At 45.2% G+C, this 12528-nt stretch overlaps 1 protein-coding gene across 7 annotated transcripts in view; it reads left to right on the top strand.

Annotated features, from left to right (window-relative positions):
* The window catches only part of UBE3B (ubiquitin protein ligase E3B), a 51849-nt gene that overhangs the window by 4976 nt on the left and 34345 nt on the right, over positions 1 to 12528 (top strand). For all 7 annotated transcript variants that reach the window (XM_037510990.2, XM_037510985.2, XM_037510988.2 and 4 more), the window contains 7 exons: positions 931 to 1112; positions 1253 to 1373; positions 3152 to 3211; positions 3601 to 3705; positions 5787 to 5883; positions 7026 to 7111; positions 7957 to 8039. In XM_037510990.2, the coding sequence (XP_037366887.1) occupies positions 952 to 1112; positions 1253 to 1373; positions 3152 to 3211; positions 3601 to 3705; positions 5787 to 5883; positions 7026 to 7111; positions 7957 to 8039 (713 nt within the window). In that variant the 5' untranslated portion in view covers positions 931 to 951. The remainder of the gene's footprint in view (positions 1 to 930; positions 1113 to 1252; positions 1374 to 3151; positions 3212 to 3600; positions 3706 to 5786; positions 5884 to 7025; positions 7112 to 7956; positions 8040 to 12528) is intronic.

The following is a 12528-nucleotide window of genomic DNA, read 5'->3' as shown; positions in this document are numbered from 1 at the left end:
CGCCAGCGGCCAGGGATCGAACCGGCGCTGCAGAGGCTGCGGGCAGCTCCCTAGCCCAGCCCTCAACTGCTGCTCCACCAGGGGAGGCCCTAAAATGGCCTTTAAAAAAATGAAAGTGAGGCCTCCCTGGTGGCGCAAGGGATTAAGATGCAGCCTATGAAGCTATCCACAGCCACTGCAGCATGAGTTCGATCCCCGGCCAGGGAGCTACCCACATGGTGCAGTAGACCTCTCCTGACTCGCCCGCTGCTCCCCTCAGCAGTGTATTTCAGTCTGCCTGTTCTGTTCCCCACTCTGTCTCTGGTGAATCCTCTCACCCCCCACACCTCTGGCCTGTACCCCAGTTCTTGTAGGCATAAATAAATCTTTAAAAAAAAATGAAAGTGAAAGACTTTGTTCTGGGCATGAAGTAGGCACCAGTTATTGTGAATGGATGAATAAAATAATAGTAACAATAGATAATCAGCTTGGATTTTTTTTCTTTGGAGTCTTGGCAAAAGAAAAGCTTACTGCTCGGTGTTGGCTTCTCATATTATGGACTTCTCCAGAAAATTCAAACATCTAGGAACCTTTGACTTAGTGGGTGCCTGGCTTAAATTAGAGCTTGAGACATAGTATCAATTCATGCTTTGTTTATTTGTTGAACTATTTTATAGAGCCTGTACTTACACCAGGAGCTTTGCTCATTTTCCTAGGAAAATGTAATTATTTAATACAGGAAAGAGCTTTGCTGGTCTTGGTGAGTTGCATGAAAGGATGAAGTTGGGACTTGTGCCAGGAGAGCTATTAGCACTTGGGAGCGGGCAGGGGGACTGCTTGGTAACTCTCTGCTGCCATCTGAGTCCCTGCCCGCCCTCCCCTCTTGAGCCCCTTGCCGGCTGTGTTTGCCATGTCATGGCCTTCACCTGCTTCTCACCATTTTCCTTGAAGGGTTTGTGCAAGTTTGCAAACATGTTCACCGTTTCTCAGACGTCGAGAGCGTGGTTCATTGATAGGGCCCGTCAGGCTCGAGAGGAAAGGCTTGTGCAGAAGGAGCGGGAGCGGGCAGCTGTGGAGATTCAGGCCCATGTCCGGAGTTTCCTTTGTCGGAGTCGCCTGCAGAAAGAGATCAGGTGGGTCCCAGACCCCTTGGTGCCTTCGCTCTGCTTCCCGTTCATAGCAAGAAAGGCTTTCTCTTATCGAGCTTGAAAAGCCTTCCAGCTGCTGTGAGTTCCTAATTTAAAATGTCCTCTTTTTACCTTTTCCTCCCTAGGAGAGAGATCGATGAATATTTTAAAGCAGGTGATGCTGAGTCCAGTAAAAGAAGCGCACTTTCTGTTTTTAAGATTGCCAGGAAACTGCTGTTCTTGTTCAGAATCAAAGAAGATAATGAGGTAAACTGACAGGAAACATTCATCATGCTTGTTGTCTGCCAGTCTTCTTATATGTGTTTTATAAATATTAACTCATTTAGTCCTCAACTATTCTGTGAAGTAGGATCTGTCACCCTCACATCCTGCCCCTTTTGTTTTCCTGGGACCTGTTTTATAGGTATTCTGCCTTGTGCTGATGGGCGTCCTCACGTCTTTTCACATCGACTGTTATAAGCACTTGCTGGGCTCAGGTGCATATGGAGCCGGCAGGGTGAGCGAATTAGTGAAAGAAGCCATTTGAGGGACAAAGCACAATGCACGTTGTAACAAATGGTGAATAAAAGGCAGGGTAGTAAGGACATCAGGGAGCGTGATGGGGTCCATGTGGCATTCATTGTCCACCGAAAGGGGACAGCTTCTATTTGGCTTCAGTCAATGGTGGACTGACGCCCTGATTTTTTTTTTTTTTTTTTAAAGATTTATTTATTTATTTATTTATTTATTTATTTATTTATTTATACAAGAACTGGGTACAGTCAGAAGCGCAGGAGAGTGAGAGAATTCACCAGAGCCAGAGCGGGGAACAGAACAGGCAGACTGACGAAATACACTGCTGAGGGGAGCAGTGGGCGGCAGAAGAGGTCTGTCGCGCCATGTGGGACCCTCGCTGGCAGCCGGGGATCGAACTGGCACTGCGGAGGCTGCGGGCAGCCCAGCACTTAACCACTGCGCCACCAGGGGAGGCCCACCCTGATTTTTTTTTTAAAGGGGTGCAGTGATAATGCTGAGACTTACCCCTACACCACCAGGGAAGCCCCATCCCAAAGCTGCTGGCACCGGGGCCCAGAAGGAAAAAGCTGGGCAGGATCTCAACCCTTGTGGAGGCTGTAGCCCAGCAGGAGAGGGAAGAGTACCTGGCGGAGAACACAGTCACCTAGCCAGGTACAGGGAGGTAACCCCCATCCACAAAGGAGTGTCATAGCATAGCCACCCAGGGCCACCCTACTTTTAAGGGTGGATCCAGGGTTGGTATAGCCAGAGTGATTTCCAGTTTCCATTTGACAGCCTTTTGCATTTTTTTTTAAATAAATCACCAGAATGGATCCTTTTTTTTTAAGATTTTTAAAATTTATTTTTATACAAGAGCTGAGGTACAGGCCAGAGGGTGAGAGGGTTCACCAGACAGAGCAGGGAGCAGAACAGGCAGACAAGCAAAATACACTGCTGAGGGGAGCAGCAGGCATGACAGGAGAGGTCTGCCACACTATGTGGGACTCTCCATGGCCGGCCGGGAATCAAACCCCCACTGCAGAGGCTGCGGACAGCTTCACAGCGCTGCGCTCAACCCGCTGACTAGAGGGGAGACCCAGCCTTTTGCATTTTAAGATAAAACTGCTAATGTGACCATTTGTGAGGGAAAAGTCAGTGTCCGTAGTGCTGATTAAATGGCACCCAGGAGAGCAGGGTTTAGGAGACAACTGCTAGTCTGCAGGATGCCCAATGCCCATTTGCAGGGGTGGTTTTGCTTTCTAAAGGAGCCCCCATCTGTATTTTATGTGCAGTACCAATTTCTAAAAAAAAAGGTGTAGGGCACAGCCAGCCCATGACCGTTTGAGAGCCCTTTGTTAGCCTGTCTGATCCTCAGTAGCCATACCTCCCAGGGAACTGAAACACAGTGACAGTGACCTGACAGCAGGAGTGCCTGCGCATGCCAGGTGCCACCCAACATTTGCTCCCTGCTCCTTCCCGTTTCTTCATTACTTGTGGGAATTTATAACCTCCATTCTGCCTCTTTGCAGAGATTTGAGAAGCTGTGTCGCTGCATCCTAAGCAGCATGGATATTGAGAATGAACCCAAGGTAAGTGGGGCAAGAGCTGGGAAGTCTCCACCAGCTCTCAAGTCAGCCTGTTTGGCTTTGAGAGTTCCTGTTGCTTGTCAGGGCTTTGTTAACTCCAATACATATGCAAATAAGCAATGGATGGAAAACATTCACCAAGCCAACTCTTCATTCTCTAAGAAGCTGTGCTCTGCTCTGCTCTGGCCTCTTTCTGAGTATGGAAAGTTCCCTTCTCGGCTATTTATCTTTGGGTTTAGGATTTAAATAAGTCGTGTGTGCTGCTTACTCAGCCCTCATCCTCATGCCTTATCTGCACTAGACCCAGCTAATTGGCCCCCATCCAGTAGCCCAGACGTAGTGGTAGGCGTCCTGTGACTAGCCACTTACATTTCTCTTTCTCCTGCTTGTAGGTGTGGTATGTGTCCCTCGCTCTTTCCAAGGATCTCATGCTCCTGTGGGTTAAACAGATCAAGGACATTCTGTGGTATTGCTGTCAGTTTCTTGAGCAGCTCAAGGTAAAAAACAAAAAAATATATCTTTCCCTCGTGGGGCCATTAGTGTGTATTTCCTGTCCCCAGATCCCCTCAAAGGTGATACCTTTGGAGAGCTATCAGCATCTAGTGATGAATTCTTAGAGCCTGTTCCAGCAGAGAGCAAGGTGTGACCCTTCTTTCATGTACAGCGTTTTGACCTGTAATTGACCTGTAATTGCCACAGGCTAGATGCCAGTGAAACTGGTCTTCCTCCCAATCCTTTTGATGTAATGGATACTTCAGAGTCTATTATGATAGAAGATAGGCTTCTTGTGACAAGTGCAGAGACCCAAGTGAGTGTACAAACTGAGCAAGGAAGCAATGTTTTGTGACAGACTATATCCAAAACATGGCAGCCGGGTTTCACTGGAGCCAGTGGCTTCTGGGTTCTCCTTTTTTCTTTCTCTGGTCTTACATCCTTACTGTGGTTTTTTTTTTTTTTTTTTTCCTTTCTTTCTTTCCTCTGTCTTCACCAAAGAAATGGGAGGGCTCCCCCTACTAGTTCCAAAATCTGAGAAGACTCACTAATCCCATTGAGATCCTGGTCTCAGCCCTTAGCTGGTGATGGTGGTGAAAGGAAGGGGTTTTGCTACTGGCCCAACCTCACCTGTGCTGCTCACCCTTGTGTCCAGCAAGATGGGCAGAAGTGCAGATAGATACAAATAGCAGCTGCAGATGCTGGGGCGATATATCAAGGGCAGAGGCTTGGCTAGGACTCAGGTGGCCTGAGCGATGACCAGATGTCCTCCGAGCCCCCCACATTCCATTTGAAAACATCTCTGAAGCCTCTGGTAGCACTGCTGTTTGCCTTGGCCCGGCAGCAAACCATACCCTACTGTCAGATGAGGCATTAGGGCCCAGAGTAGTGGTCTTTACCTCCTGATCTTGGAGCCCTGGGCTTCCACTGAAATGCTTCAGGGCCAAGCAGGCAGGTTCTTCCCCTCCCTTTACTTTGATCTGTTTTCGTGTCTGCATTCCAACAAGAGACTTCTCTTTGGGGCCTCCTTGGTGGCCTAGGGGTTAAGTCTCAGTGCTGTCACCTCCATGGCCTGAGTTCGATCCCCGGCCAGGGAGTTAACCCACATGGCACAGCAGACCTCTCCTGTCTCACCCCCTGCTTCCCTCAGAATTGTATTCCAGTGGATCCACCTGTTCTGCTCCCTACTCTGTCTCTGGTAATCCTCTCACCCCCGCACCTCTGGCCTACACCCCAGTTCTTGTATGCATAAATAAATAAATACTTCTTTTTAAAAAGAGAGAGACTTCTCTTTGACGAGGCTCTTACACTTTGCAAAAATAAAAATAGTTTTTGTGAAGAAGTACACATTAGAAAAAGAGAACACTGAACCGGAAGCCAGGAAGATATGGCCTTGAACAAGTTATTTCCTTTTCCCAGTCTTAGTCTGAAGTTAGGGGTTTGTACTAGACAGTTTTCAGGGTCCTTTCCAGGGGTACACACTGTCAGGTCTCTGAACCAGAAAGGAGTTAGCCTTTTTGTCCAGCCTGCTCTTGCAAAACAACAAATTATAGTCATAATTATGTTAATAACCAGCACTACATGAAGATATCTCTGTACCAGCCATTGCTCTGAGTATTTATGTGCATTAGTGTGTTTATTCCTCACAAGCACCCAGTGAGGAAAGCAGTATTACTATCCCTAGTCAACAGATGCAGAAGCTGAGGCACAGAGAGGTTAAGAAACTTCCCCAAGATCACACATCCAGTAAGTGCTAAAGTCAGAGTCTGAACCAAGAGGGCCTGTTATGCTCAGCTGCATTCCACTCTTGCTCCGCATGCACATGCGCACACACTCACAAATGCACACCAAGCCAGCCAGCCCTGGCTGTTCTTGTTTTCCAGGAATTCCCATTTCTCCATTCCCAGGAGTAATTCAGATTCCAAGGCCCCCTACCAGTTTGCCTGTTATTTCATTCCTGAAGTGACTTATAATCCTGACTCAATTATTTGAGGCTGAGCACGTGCAGAAAAGTTGTAAAAATGATTGTTCCACACCTGGGACCGGAGGTCATGTGTCTTAATCTTGTTCTCTTTATTATTTCCAGCCTGAAATCTTACAAGACTCCAGACTTGTCACACTGTACCTCACAATGCTTGTCACCTTCACAGACACTTCAACCTGGAAAATTCTCCGGGGAAAAGGTCTGTGGGATTTGCTTCAAAATTTTTCTAAGTTGCATTTTCCGTAAAGATCTCGGAAACCTTTTCTTCTTTTTAAGAAGCATTTTCACCACCACGAGCCTCAGGGCAGGCCCTGACACCACAGCAGTGCCCTTGGTGCTACCAGAGAGTGTTCAGTATTGGCTGTCACGTCTTCTTCTTAGAACTTGCGCTTAAAGGCATGGCCCCTCTGATCTCATTTTCCATAATTCCCTCAGCTCCTCAACCTTTTAGTGAAAACAATATTCACTTAATCCTTGTCATTTCATCTGGAGAATTGTTCATCAGCAAGTAATTCTATTTTGCGTGTAGGAATTTGCTTGGTAAAGCTGCCTCCTTCCCTGAATGTTGTACTTAGCTTAAAGTGTTTTATAGATCCTCTTCATTCATCCATTCAACAAAGAGTCTACTATGTGCCAGAGCCTGTGAGCTCTGGAGGTGCAGAAAAGGTCACTGCCCTTGCAGGGTTTTGCCATGCTGGAGCCCTGCTGGCTGCCTGCATGTGCTCATAGAACCTAGAGTCTCTCGGGGAGCAGACATGAAGGAGAGGTTGTATTGTGGCAGCAGTGAGTGGTGTCGGCGGGGCGTGGTCTCACCCTGCTTGTCTGGGGCTTGGGCTAAGAGCTGGAGGGAGGTGAGAGTTCACTGAGCAATGGGGAGGGACAAAACGGAAAGCAGAGGAAGCTGCTGTGCAGAAGGCTCCGAGCCAATGAGGAGGGTTTACTTTACGGCATCATCTTGGGCTCTGGGGCAACCAAAATTTGGTGAGTTCTGGCTCCTACCAGGCTCTGTGTCCTGATGGAGAGAGGAGGCAGCCACAGAAGGTAGAGCGTGCCAGGTCCTCGGAGTGAATTAGAAAGTTGCCCTGGGATGTGACTTCAGGCTAGGGGAATGATAGGACCCGTCTTTGAAGAGGTGACACTTGAGCCCGCCTTCGGGAGAGCTAGAATTCTGGAGATTTGGCATCTCCCTGTATCCTGATATGAACCCTAAGGGGAATAGGAAGGCAAGCCAGGGCGTAACTGGTTTCCTCCGTTCTTGGGCCTAGGGCGGCATTTTCTGCCCCACAAATAGTTCCTATTATAGCCGGAGGCTTGATTTTTCTTACTTTTTTCTTCATTTAGGTGAGAGTCTCCGACCAGCCATGAACCACATTTGTGCTAATATAATGGGACATCTCAACCAGCATGGATTTTATTCTGTGCTGCAGGTCTGTGGCCCTCATCCCCTAACGTGTGACCTCCTTCTCCTGCATTTGAACTTGGAGTTTTACATTTGGTGTCAGTACGTCTGAGGCCCTCCTCACAGAAAGGAGGAATTTTGCAGGAGGAATTTAATGCCTAGTGTCCTTCCTCCTGCCTAGGGTCACTTGTGGCTTGTGTAGAGAGGCAGCAGTGGCCCTGGGATCCCTTTACTGAGATACGTTTTGGTTACAGGGCTAATCGAGTCACTTGAAGTTAAAACTTGGGAGGGGGTTTGTTCCCTGTTTCTTGGTTGGTGTCTAGAATGATCTTTCTAGCTCTGTATCCTCAGTCTTCTGTCCACGCCACCCCTTACTGTGCCAGATTGTACATCCAAGGAATTGTCAGAAGCCTAATTGCTATTTAAGAGCATTGTGGAATAAATCTGCTGGTGTGAGGTAGTCTCTTTCCCGATGTGGTTTCATTTCCCCTCACAGCAGCCCTGGGTGGGGGTGTGCCAGCAAAGCTTCTGTGACCCACAGTCCATCAGTGAGGAAGCTTCTCCTGGACCCTACAACTCTTCATTGCTTCTAAAATCAGAGGGAGTCTCAACATTTTAAGTCTGGCATTCCTTGTATCAGCTGCCATTTTTTTTTTTAATTTAAGCATGATATTTACAGTTAGAGAAAGAAATGTATAAAATGTATAATGAACCTCAGTACCCACTACTTTTCTCTACTTTCATTTTTTATAAACATTCCGATACGGAGTTTTTTGTGAGGCACTCATTTTCCTGTTATGCTTCTTTTTCATTGTACGAATAAGTAAAAAAAAATTTGGCTTCTTGCCCTAACCAATTAGTGTTCTTTTTCAGATATTGTTAACCCGTGGCCTGGCAAGACCCCGGCCTTGTCTGTCCAAAGGCACTTTAACCGCAGCCTTCTCGCTAGCATTGCGGTAAGTAGGAGTGCGTTAGAGGTGTGGCGTGCCCCTGAGGCTTCCTCCCCTTGCCTCTCCTTTCTCTCGTTACCCACAGTAGGTGTGGGCTGCCCACTTTGTCAGAAGTTACAGGAAGTGTTATAAGTGACAGTGAGACATCTGTCACTGCTTTTTTCAGTCTTACTTCATACTCCTGAAGATTTTCACATCATGATTTGAAGGAAGCTATTCAAAATGACTTGCTTTCATTCTGCCAGATACAATTATTTCTCCTTTTGAATTTTTAATTGATAATGTCAGGGAAACCTAAGAGCTGGAGGAGGCCCAGTAGGGCACGGTGAAAGAGTTAAGGGAATAGTGTTATGAACATGCATTTAAAATGTTAGCATTCAGAGAACCAGAGAGGATGTGATATTTTCCTTCACTTAAGCAGTTTGGAGACTAAAGTATTTCCTATTAGAAATTATGCCTGCAGTTCTGAGAACTGCCAGGTGTAAAAAGGTGTGCTTGTTAATAGGTCTAGAACACTCTTAAATTGTTGAGCCAAGTACTAATTTAAGGAGACATTAATAAGAAACTTGACAATTTCAATCCCCAAGATAATAATAACTTGGTGGGGAAAATAATAACTTGTTATGGTCAAGCCAGCTTGGTATAAAAGCAGCCTGCACTGCCCCTCCCGCTCACCCACAGGCACCTGAGTGCTGAAGGAGCTGATGAGTTTCCAGTAGCAAGGCCCTGTGGGTGTGCGCAGCCTGCTGGTGTCCCATACATCACTGGGCATGGAATGCCCTGGCCCAGTTTTTGATGGTGGAGACTGTCTGTCATTATCATGGAATCATTTTCTGTGATCTAGAACATAGGTTGGCAAACCTTTTCCGTAAAGGACCAGCTAGTAAATATTTCCAGCTCTGTCTCTGTGTACCTGCTTCTACAACTGCTCTGCCTTTGTATGAAAAGCCATAGATAGTACATGTATGTCAGTGAGCATAACTGTTCTGATAAAACTTTATTTACAGGAACAGGCAGAGCAGTGAGCAGAGTTTGGCCTGTGGACCCTAATTTGTCAATCTCTGGTCCAGACCGTGTTTTCTACTAACCATTAACCACAGGGTACTATCTAAATAGAAATTTATTTAAATGAAAATGAAGAATTCAGTTCCTCGGTTGCATTGGCCACATAGCTAGTGGCTAAGAGACACATGTGACCAGTGACAGCACATTGGACAGCACAAATATGAAATTTTTCTATCATCATCATTTTTCTATCATCATAAGAAACTTGACAATTTCAATCCCCGAGATAATAATAACTTGGTGGGGAAAATAATAACTTGTTATGGTCAAGCCAGCTTAGTATAAAAGCAGCCTGCACTGCCACAGTGATGATAGAAAAATTTCGTATTTGTGCTGTCCAATGTGCTGTCACTGGTCACATGTGTCTCTTAGCCACTCGCTATGTGGCTATTCATAAAAATACGAATTTTTCTGTCATTATAATGAATAAGACTTATGTAGAGCAGCATAGACCAACAGAAATACAACCGGAACCACATTTCAAATATCAAAAGGAAGGGGAAATTAATAGTATATTTTCCTTAAACCAATGTTTCCAAAATGTTTTTATATAGAATCAAAATTTTTAAATTATTGTCATTAAAATGACAATAATTCTATACCGAGTCTTTCTGGTGTGTTTTACACTTAGCACATACCTGCATTTGGACTAGCCACATTTTAAGTGCTCAGAGGCCGCTCATGGCTGGTGGCTACCAGCTGGACAGCACACCTGGAGGCCAAGCCCTCCTAGCAGAGGAACAGGACTCAACCAGTTTCGCTGTAACTAGTTGTATAAGTACTCAGTCAACAATTAACACTATTCAAACTCTGAGAGAAGTTACATCAACTTGTATTTAATGAGTCACAGCGCCTAGGTATGAACAGGTTTTCCTAGTAGCAGGTTTAACTGTCCTGAGTCACCTTCTGGGGCAGCTCATTCTGGCAGCATCCACCCACTCTCCTCTGTCGGAGGTGATGAAGGATCGGCACACAGGTGCACCAGCTCCAGCACAAGGGCAACTCTGCCTCCTCCTCTCCCCTCCCCTTTCCCGTATTCCCCCCATACCCCCACCCCACCATTATGGTTGTAATTCACAGTATGGTTCAGCAGGAGGTATGCATCTAATCATTCCACTGGGTTTCTTCTCCTTTGAGAATATGTAATAGCATCCGTTGTTTTAGGGTTTTTTGTCTCATATGTTAGAACCCAGTGACTAACTTGTTAAGACCAGGCTGCTGAAAAACCTTTTTCTTAATGCACTTTTCTCCCCCTTTGAATATTTGTATGTGATTGATCCTGACCAAGACCTTTTTATAACTAGTTAGTGAGTGGTTTTGCCATACAGGGATATAAAGTCTATAAAATCACAAATGATATATTTAGACATGGTGAACAGATCCTGTAACACAAGTGGCTAGCACTTAGGCATCACACGTTGTTCTAAGGTTTCTTCACATATTAACTGACACCTCCCCACCTTCTCTTATCTCATTTTATAGCTGAAGAAGCTAAGGCCCATAGAGATTAAGCCACCTGCCCTTGGTCCTACGCAGTGAGTGGCGGGGCCATAAAGAAACCCAGCTTGTCTGACTCCAGAGCCCATGCTCTTTACTCCTTCTCTGTGCTTGCTCACATCATGGACATATTTTAGTATTCTAAGAAAATATTTTTTCAATTATGGCACATGGGAACCTTCCCAGTCTTGCCCTGTTCCATTTATATGAGCCTCTCATTTGCCAGGCTGGTTTCTCTTTCCCTGTGTGCCCACCCAGCTCCCTGGTTGCAGCATGCGCCCTCTGCTGGCAGGGACTGTGCACTGAGCCCTCTTTTACCCTCTTCCCCTGCCCTATATAACATTGCGGCCCACACATTCTCTGTGCTCTGTCACATGTACAACTAGCAGTATATTTATAGAACTTGTCACCCAGAGGAGCTTAGCTGCAACAACTACAACTTGGCTAAACAGAGATTTTGATAACGCATGTTGGGGAAACAGATAGTAGGAAATTGAGGGAACAAAAGCATTTGGTATGTGATTTTTTTTTTTAATTTAAATTTTATTTTTATATTCCCCATACAATTACAACCCCCTTATTTTGACCCCAATCCCTCCTTTCCCCGCCCACCCCCCCATAGAGTGTCTCTGGTTCATAGTTGTTTGTTGATTTGATATTTTCTTTCTTATATTCTTTTTTCTGGTCTCTTATTTAAGTTTTCTGGATTCCTGCTATGAGTGAGACCATCCGGTATTTTTCTTTTTCTTTCTGGCTTATTTTGCTAAACATGATCCCTTCCAGCTCCATCCATGTTGCTGCAAATTGCATGTGTTTATCTTTTTTGAATGCTGAGTAATATTCCATGGTGTATATGTACCTGGTATGTGATCTTTCAAGACTGGCCTCATGCCAAGTAACCCTGCTTCCACGAGGTATCTTTAATGCTTCACTCTGGGGGTGGGGCTGACTCACCATACCTGGTGGTTTGACTCACGGTGGCATCCTCAGGTCCTTGTGAGAGCCCTCAGATAAGCCCTGGTCCTTTACACCCCTATGATGCCATCCTCCCCTTATGTAGAAAGTGACTAGTTCCAGTTTTGGTGGCATCCTCTTGTGGTTTGTTTTTCCTGTCTAGGGAATTTTTAGTCCTGATTTAAACTTCTTTCCAACATGCTGAAAATAGCTTATTCTCTCTTTCTCTTTTGCCCATCTTTGATCAGTGAGTGTAACTTGGTTGGTCCTGCCTCTAGACAGGTGGTTAGTGTAGGCACTGGTTGATAGTTTGAGCAGTTCAGTCTTTTAAAATATTCTTGTTCCAAAAGACATTTAAATTTTGATAGTATGAATACCAGCAACATATCTTCTCTCTGCTATTGAAACATATAAGCTAGAAGAAGTCATTTTGCCCCACAAGTTGTTTTCATGATTTTTTTTCTGTGCAGTCTTTAGGTGGTTTTTTAAATGTCTACTTTATTGACATATAGTTCACGTATCATACATTTCACTCATTTGAAGCATACAGTTAACTGGCTTTTAGTATATTCTTAGACTTGTGCAACTATCACTGCTGATTCCAGAATATTTTTACCACCATAAAAAAAATTCCCAGCCCATAACCTATTGCATTCCTTTCTCATCTCTGAGAAGCCCCTGGCAACTTTCTGTCCTTTTGGATTTGCACGTTCTAGATATTTCACATTAAATAGAATCCTACAACTTAACAGTCTTTGTGACTGTTTCATTGGGCATAATGTGTTCATCCAGGTTGTAGCAAGTGTCCGTATTTCATTCCTTTTTATGGCCTAACTATTTCATTGTATGGATGTAACGCATTGAGGTACTGCCACTTTTTGGGCTGTTAAGAGTGATGCTATGAACACTTATGTACAAGTTTTTGTTGGACAAATGTTTATATTTCTCTTGGCTCTGTGCCTAGGAGTAATATTGCTGG

This window comes from Talpa occidentalis, unplaced genomic scaffold (assembly GCF_014898055.3).
Source record: "Talpa occidentalis isolate TD23 unplaced genomic scaffold, MPIMG_talOcc4v2.1 talOcc4.14, whole genome shotgun sequence".
In the NCBI taxonomy this organism is placed as follows: domain Eukaryota; kingdom Metazoa; phylum Chordata; class Mammalia; order Eulipotyphla; family Talpidae; genus Talpa; species Talpa occidentalis.
The sequence above is the reverse complement of the archived record's forward strand: the minus strand, read 5'-3'. Positions and strand labels throughout refer to the sequence as shown.